The sequence below is a fragment of the Piliocolobus tephrosceles genome, chromosome 6 (assembly GCF_002776525.5).
Source record: "Piliocolobus tephrosceles isolate RC106 chromosome 6, ASM277652v3, whole genome shotgun sequence".
Taxonomy (NCBI): domain Eukaryota; kingdom Metazoa; phylum Chordata; class Mammalia; order Primates; family Cercopithecidae; genus Piliocolobus; species Piliocolobus tephrosceles.
This window is the reverse complement of record NC_045439.1, coordinates 147,089,647-147,097,962: the sequence shown is the minus strand read 5'-3', so window position 1 is coordinate 147,097,962 and position 8,316 is coordinate 147,089,647. Positions and strand designations below refer to the sequence as shown.

The 8,316-nt window shown below is 48.6% G+C and overlaps 1 protein-coding gene across 2 annotated transcripts in view; it reads left to right on the top strand.

Annotated features, from left to right (window-relative positions):
- Window positions 1-8,316, top strand: part of EHD4 (EH domain containing 4) — a 76,240-nt gene that overhangs the window by 56,788 nt on the left and 11,136 nt on the right. For both annotated transcript variants that reach the window (XR_002728151.3, XM_023198356.3), the window contains exon 5: window positions 7,572-7,736. Coding sequence is in view for 1 of the 2 variants with exons in the window: in XM_023198356.3 (XP_023054124.1) it covers window positions 7,572-7,736 (165 nt within the window). In the remaining variant the exon portion in view is untranslated. The remainder of the gene's footprint in view (window positions 1-7,571; window positions 7,737-8,316) is intronic.

Sequence of the window (8,316 nt, the reverse complement as noted above, 5' to 3'; positions counted from 1 at the left end):
TCGCCCGTGTCCTGGACCTAATGCTTGGTAGCAGGGAGGCTGTTTTTCCGCTCGGTGATCCCCTGGTTTGTGGTGTTTCCTTTCTCCAGCGGGTACAACTGAACAACCTTCGGGGTATGTGACACCCCACATTATTTTATAACCAAAGTTGGTGACTCATGTCATAGGCTTTGCAGATTTTGAGATTTTTTTGAACTATTTTTAAATGCTCATGTACGTTCCTCATTTACCAGTTATTGCTGAGGACCCAGAGACTGGAGATGCTGCTGTATGCAGTCATATAAATAAGGAGGCCAGGCACAGTGGCTCACACCTGTAATCCCAGCACTTCGGGAGGCCGAGGCAGGTGGATCACAAAGTCAGGAGTTCAAGGCCAGCCTGGCCAACATAGTGAAACCCCATCTCTAGTAAAAATACCAAAATTAGCCAGGCATGGTGGCAGACACCTGTAGTCCCAGCTACTCAGGAGGCTAAGGCAGGAGAATCATTTGAACCCTGGAGGTGGAGGTTGCAGTGAGCCAAGATTGCGCCACTACACTCTAGCCTAAGTGACAGAGCGAGACACTGTCTCAAATAAATAAATAAATAAGGAGCAGAAAGCTCTCTGGAAATACCAGGCACCTTAACCCATAGAGCTTCCCTGCCATCCTTGAGCCTTGGGCCCTCTGAACAGGCCAGCGTGGCCTGGGTTTGGAGAGGCACAGAACACTGCTCTGTATTCTGACGCCGTGAATAATGAAAACCCTTGTGTGGATGTGGGGAGTGGGGGACGGTCAAACTTGCTGAGCTTACTTGTAGGAAAAAGGCTTGTGGTTTTTTTTGCTCCTAAGAATAGTATCTGGCTTGTTCCTTTTCACAAAGGAAAATGTTTGAAGTATGGGTATTTGCAGCCAGAGCTTCTCAGTGCCAGTCGCTCATGGGCAGTGCCATGCTGAAGAGCGAGGACAGGAAGCGGGCTCACCCGGAGGAGAAGCCGGACTCAGCACAGCGGCCTTGGCCGCTAACTCATGACATTGACCTCATACCACCTGCAGTTTCATGTTCCACCACTGAACTTGCTTCTGCTTAAATGGACAGAGACTTACCTGAGTTTTTCTTTTCGGAGTGTTTATATTTCCCAAAAGTGTTTTATTTTGGTTTATGAACCTTTCTCTTGATCCAGTTTTCCTTTTTCACACCAACAGTGCTCCAAAGCTCTGTAGTCTGCATTACGTGTGTTATTTTGTTTGATCCTGTTGACAGCTACACAGTTGGGCACTTTTGTCCTCATTTCCCACCTGAGGGAACTGAAGCTCAAAAAGCTGAAGTCATGTCCCCAAGGCTTCACAGCCTGTAAGCTGCAAAGTATACATTCAAACCTTGGTCAGTGTGACACCTCAGTCCAGAAAGCAGTCACCTGAAATCGGGAGTGAATGGCAGCTGCAGTACCTCCTCACTTGTGTCCTTGTTTTCTGCACTGATCTGTTATTCTGTTTATTCTGTAAAAGTCTCCATCCACAGCAACCCTACAAAGTTTAGGTTTATCAAGCTGACACTTTGAAAATATGCAAAGGGTAAGTTTTCAGATGTCAGCTAAGAGGTGTCAAGTCTGAGTTGGGTTGTGGAGTATGTTTATTTATAGAACACCATAATGAACCAGGATTCATGGCCCATCCAGATAAAGCAAGTGCGTCATCATTTTAGTCAAACTCCAAGTGTCATAAAGGTGACATTTTAATCATGTGAAAAGTAAATACTCTTCCCAAAGAGCTCTTGAAGTTTATTTCCCTGCCTTTTCTGTTTATATATTTTTTTCACAACTCTGTATTTAAGGAACAGGAAACCTTGAGAGTGGGTTTTTGGTTAGCCTCAAAGATCACTTCTTACAATCTCAGTAGACATCCTTCTTGGAAGACGGCTCACACTCTGAGATGCCAATCAGGGTTCGTTTCATGATTCTTTAAAGGAAGCTATTTTGCGAAAGCCCAAAAAAAAGGGTTTGGAAAATATCGTTTACTTTTATTCAGCTATAACTAAAATAGCCAAATTTAAAAAATTAGATTCGCACAAATCCCAGACAGTGCAAGTTCACTGTCAGACCCCACCCTTTAGAAACATATTGCCCAAGAATAGGAAAGGCTGTCACCCATTTGGAGATCTTTGCTCAACAAAAATGAGTCAACATTTGAGGAAGAAACAAGTAAAACTGAGAAAGAAGAGGAGAGCTCAGTGATTCTCAAGGTTCACTATAGTTCTGTGGAATTTAGCTTATTCTTTCAAACATAGACTCTTCTCAGTCGCATGTGATGTGCAGAGCCTGGCTTTCCTGTCTGTCTGCACTGTCAAATTCCTTCTATAGGCCGGGCACTGTGGCTCACGCCTGTAATCCCAACACTTCGGGAGACAGAGGCGGGTGGATCACTTGAGGTCAGGAGTTCGAGACCAGCCTGGCTAACATGGTGAAACCCCATCTATACTAAAAATACAAAAATTAGCTGGGCATGGTGGCGGGCGCCTTTAATCCCAGCTACTCAGGAGGCTGAGGCAAGAGAATCGCTTGAACTCAGGAGTCGGAGGTTGCAGTCAACCAGGATCATGCCACTGCACTTCAGCCTGGGTGACAAAGCAAGACTCCATCTCAAAAAAAAAAAAAAAACCTCCTATAAAGAAATGACACATTTTTTGTGCACCAAATGGATTCAGGCTAAAGTGTGTGAGAATCATGATATGATGGATCATGAAGATCGTGGTATTGCCTAGTCCTCGGCAGGGCTCTAAAAATAACTCGGTCAGCAGCCCTGAGCTCCTGTGGACGTGTGTGTGTCAGTGCTTGAGCCCATAAATGGAAGCCTGTCTCTTTGAAGGTTGACCTCAGACAACTGTGTGGCCCCTCCAGTCCCCTTTAAACGCTGCTCAGAATTACTCATGCCATTGGAGCCAGTTTGATCTGAACAGAATAACAAACCCTTGCTCAAGTGGGAACACGTCAGCCGCCTTTCTCTGCCTCTCACAGTCTCACACTCTTGTTACCCCATGGGTTCATCTTTTGGGTCTCGGGCTTATTAACTGAATTTTTTATATTATCATAAACCCACTTTATAAACGTGCTGATACCCTGGCTTTAAATACTCTATGCAGGTTTCCAGAGCTGGGCTTCCAAAGCCGCAGGTCTCCGGCAGGTCGTGTTAAGTTTGCAGATGAGCGTGGCACAGGCGTCACCATGCCTTCCCAGCCCACCTTCCCCGACCTACTGCCTGATCCTCACATTCCATGAAGCTTTTCATTCCAGCACTGGTCATGCCAGCATCCAGCACTCGCTGAACTTATCCTCCAAGCCCAGAGTAGATGTGGCCAGTATCACTCTTTACTATGTGTGTCTCAGTCTTGGAGACACACACACACACACACACACACATCATTGGATGCAATTAATGAGACCTGTGTCAGAGAGAAAGTGTGAACTACATATGCATTCATATACATTTAAAGGGAAGGACATTCCTTTCTGCTCATTGAGTTATTAGCCTAGAGAAAACCCATTTTGTCGTTTTGATCCATTTGATTTCCCCGTCATCCCCATTAGATGCCCTGGGGCTTCTGCAACTTTACACAGGGCAAAGGATGACTTGAACAAGATACGAATGTCCAGAAGTTCCCAGGGGTCAATGTAAATTAAACACTTGGAACCCAAATTCATTCTATTACTATTTAAATAGAGAGAGTTTATTAATTATCTGGTGAGGAGTAACCAGCCAGGAGCCCTCGCGCTCATTCCTGCACCTCCAGCTGTGGGTCTTTGGCCATTAGTTGATAACAAGTTGCATTTGCTCCTCCTCTTTCTAGTGAGCAGAGTGCGTTCAAATACATGACCTCTTCTATTCTCATAATAACTCTGTGAGCTGAATGTTGCTGTCGTGTCTAATTTGTGGATGAGCACGCTGAGGCGGAGATCCCACGCCTGGCCCCAAGTTGCTCAGTGGGTAGGCAGTGGTCACGGGGCCTGAGCCTCATCTTCCAGCGCTAGATCTGGTCCCCCTCTTCTCTTTCCTACTCCTCCTCTTCCCAATTAGTTCTATCTCGTTATATAGGTCAAAAGACCCGTGTGTTTCCATCTCCTTCCCCAGGGACAACCGCCAGGTCTGGCCCTCGGTCTGGCATGTATTTGGAGACACCTTTGACACATAAGTGCAGGAGTGAACTCTGGAGGCTGACTGTGAATTTTAGCCATTCAGGCTGTCCCATCTGTCTACCAGACGACTTTAGAAAATGACAGGGTTCCATCCCGCCAGCAGCTCGCAATCTTCACCCGCATTCCCACGTGGTGTCCTGACGTTTGTATGCCATCATTGTGTCCGTGTTTGATGTGTGGGGAAAGGGAGAATAAGGGACCCTTGCAAAGCCTCTCAGTGAATTAGACACAATCAGAAGTCAAACCTCAGATCAAAGTTTTCCAAACTCATTCTATGGGACACAGTTCGTTTTGAATTCCAGATTTTGAACAACTTCAGTAGATTATGAATGCATACGCACAGGGAGTCATTAGTTCTTTCAGAACAGGACTGAGGCACTTGGATGCTAGTGCCAGCTCCGCATCTGCCAACTAGCTGTGTGACCTTGAGTGAGTCACATGGATGTCCTGGAACCAGGAATTAAATTAGATATCGGGGGTCGCTTCCAGATTCAGTACTCCATGATGCTAAGAATTATAATTTACCTTGTGACTTGATGAATTTATTTATTTATTTATTTATTTATTTATTTATTTATTTATTTATTTAGAGATGGAGTCTTGCTCTGTTGCCCAGGCTGGAGTACAGTGGGGCAATCTCAGCTCACTGTGACCTCCGCCTCCCGGGTTCAAGTGATTCTCCTGCCTCAGCCTCCCGAGTAGCTGAAACTACAGGAACACACCACCACACCCAGCTGATTTTTGTATTTTTAGTAGAGACGGGGTTTCACCATGTTGGTCAGGCTGATCTCGAACTCCTGACCTCAAGTGACCCACCTGCCTCAGTCTCCCAAACTGCTGGGATTACCAGCATGAGCCACCGTGCCCGGCCAACTTGATGAACTTCTGAAAGCAGGTCCGTGCACAGAAGCTGGCCCTGGGTTATTATCTAGGACGCACCAGGAAAGGCAGGAGGCAGGTGGATGTGCAGAGGCAGCGTAACAGGAGACTTCCACTAAACAGGCTAATGGAACTTCCCAAAAGTGGAGGCTGGGGCTGAGAGCAGCTGCAGTGTGAGCAGGTCACCTAAGGGCCATGACTCAGGTGGCACCAGGCTGGTGGAAGGAGGAGGAAGTTGAGACCTGGCATGAGATCAGCCCCAGGTTTGTCAGGGCACTGGAGGCCTAGTGTTGGGGCAGCCTCGGTCATCAGCCAGCAAACACCACGAGGCCTGAGACGGAGCAAGTGCCACTCAGTGGGTGGAGGGTGTGGCAGGTGTGCATCAGCTGAGTTCAGTGCAGGTAAAGCGGGCCCTGGGCACCAGGGAGTGTTCAGGAACAGTGTGCCCAACCTTGGGGGCGGGGGGGCAGGGACTGGGCGAGGAGTCAGACAGATGAGTGGGAACTAAGCCCTCCCTGAGCTGGGGGCCTGGCGGCTCAGACGTACCTTACTAGTAGGTGGTGAGGGGTCTTGGGAAGCCCTGCAGGGGCCTAGGCAGCTGCTCCAGGGCAGGGCAGGGCCCCAGGGCAGGGAAGGGGGGTGTCTCAATAAGAAGCCCTTGTGTTTGGGAGACTGAGCAGCTGTGGGGGCCTCCTGCTTCCCTTGGGGGGCTCCAGGGTGGGGTGAGCCTGAGCACAGAAGAGAGAGTATGCATAGGTACACATAGAGAACATATACATAGGCCCAGTCCAGAGCTCCCTGCACCAAGGAAATGATGCAAGGACAGCTGGTGAGCAGCTGGGTTCTCCCTGATGGAACGTGGCAGCCCCTCCAGTTCGAGGGTGCTCCCCCAGCCCTGGCCCTCCCCAGCCCACCCACACCAAGCCAGGCATCCACTGCCGGAGGCAAAGGAATTGGTAGCTTACCACTTGCTCATCACAGCCTCAGGAGTGCCGTTAAAGCCCAGGGTTCTAAATAACGGATCCCAAACTTTGGGTTTCTCTAGTTATCTCCAAGAATCTTGTAAATTATTTCAGTTGTCTTCATTTGAAAAATAAGTACATAAACAAGTTTGTTGGTGACAGAAAGGTTTAGCATTCTCTCTCCAAGTCCATCCTCTCAGCGGTAGCCAGGCTGCACAGTGTCTGCTTCTGTTAAACAATCCTTGTGCAGACGGGAAGTTGGCATTATCTGACCTCAGCATGTCAGACCTTGCATTAGGTACTTAGGTTAGCATCCGAATCCTCGCAAAAGGTTTTTGGCTGTGTCCAGCATGTGTCCACACACAGGCCCTCAGCTGAGCTACAGAATGTATCTGCTTACCCCCTTTATTTAATTTCAACTTCCACAAGATTACAGTAGAAGCCTGTTTTCTTCAATAGGATTTTCCACTGCTACATAGTCATTTTCGTTTTTGTAATCACCACTCTGTTTTTCATCCTTTCTTATTTTAGTTACTTACTTGACTTCACAATTACTCTGGAATTCAAGATATACAAAGAGGCCGGGCACAGTGGTTCATGCCTGTAATCCCAGCACTTTGGGAGGCCAAGGTGGGTGGATCACCTGAGGTCAGGAGTTCAAGACCAGCCTGGCCAACATGGTGAAACCTCATCTCTACTAAAAATACAAAAATTAGCCAGGCGTGATGGCTCACATCTATAATCCCAGCTACTTGGGAGGCTGAAGCAGGAAAATCGCTTGAACCAGCAGGTGAAGGTTGCAGTGAACCAAGATCGTGCCGTTCCACTCCAGCCTGGGCAACAGAGCGAGATTCCATCCAAAAAAAACAGATACACAAAGAGAACTTTTGTAGTGAACATTTCTTAATATCCTGAAGTTGGAAATTAGTAGAAGAGTGGAAATGTTAAGGCCAGATTCTCTCCCCTCCAATGACAGACCCCAGGCCCCAGTGATCAAGGTTTCTGGGCTCCTCTCCCAGAGGGATCTTCTGCCATCCAGCCTGATCCCAGGCAGCTGGTCTTGTGCAGAATGACTTTCGTTCCGCCTGCAGAGATCTCAGAGTCTAAACCTCCCACGACAGGGGGGTTATGGGAGTTCTCATCTCATTGTTCCCTCGGCACAGATTTCCATGTTGATCAGCCATTGACACCAGCCTCCAGTTTCATTTCCTGGTGCTCCCAGGCACCAGCCTGGTGAAACTTTCTCCTGAGTATTCTGGTTAATTGCTAGAACTAAGAGCTCTCCCACCCAGGCCCTACCCATAGGGCTCACTCCCTACAGGCACCAGAATTGCCACTCAGAGGCACAACAAAACAGTAGCCGTAGAATTTCCCCAAGTCTGGCCGCATTCCAGCCACCCTTGGACAGCTGCACTCCCCCGGTACCCTCCCCTCCTGTGCTTGGGACCTGGTCTGTGTGGGTACCTGCTATGTGTTATGATGGAGTTAAGATGTGATCTTGTTTGTTCCTTCTCTGGTGCAATTCTAAATGACACTTCCCTGCCTGATCTGTACCCCTCCAGGTGCATGCCTACATCATCAGCTACCTGAAGAAGGAGATGCCAAGTGTATTTGGAAAGGAAAACAAGAAGAGAGAGCTTATCAGCAGGCTACCGGAAATCTACATTCAGCTACAGCGAGAATACCAGATTTCTGCAGGGGACTTCCCCGAGGTCAAGGCTATGCAGGTACTGGGAGCCCCTCACAATGTCATGGGCAGAAGGTGGAGATGCAGTGCCACATTGTCTGACTGTTTGCTGGAGACACATGAGGGTCTCATGGTTTAGGATCAAGGAGAATGCGTCTTCCTAATGGTGATCCATGATAACGGGCTATGAATAAAGCAGAAATTGCCTGTCTTCCAAAATGAGTAAACAAAGGAGACACATGGCCAAAGGCAAATGAAGCTCCCATGAGAAAGTCAGGTGAGCAGCCCTCTTAGACTGTGTCCAAGGAGGCTGGCTGGTGTTGTGGTGACACTGCTTTTTGGAATCCCAGAACCTTGAGGGAATCAGAGCTGGGAGTGGCCTTGAGGGTCACCTTGGGCGGCCTCCTCCAGCCCCACCCGGACCTGCCCCACGCTGTGGGATTATGTGCTCAGGCAGCCTTGCTGCTGCAGGCTCAAGGGCTCCAGCAGGGGCTGTGGGGCTCTGCGGATGCTGCTGGACTGTATGGGCACGGGGAGGACTGTGCTTAAAGGTTGGCGCTGGGCAGCCGTTGGCCCGCTGTCAAGGCCTCTCTTGAGTTGTGGCCGGCCGGCTCCAGCCA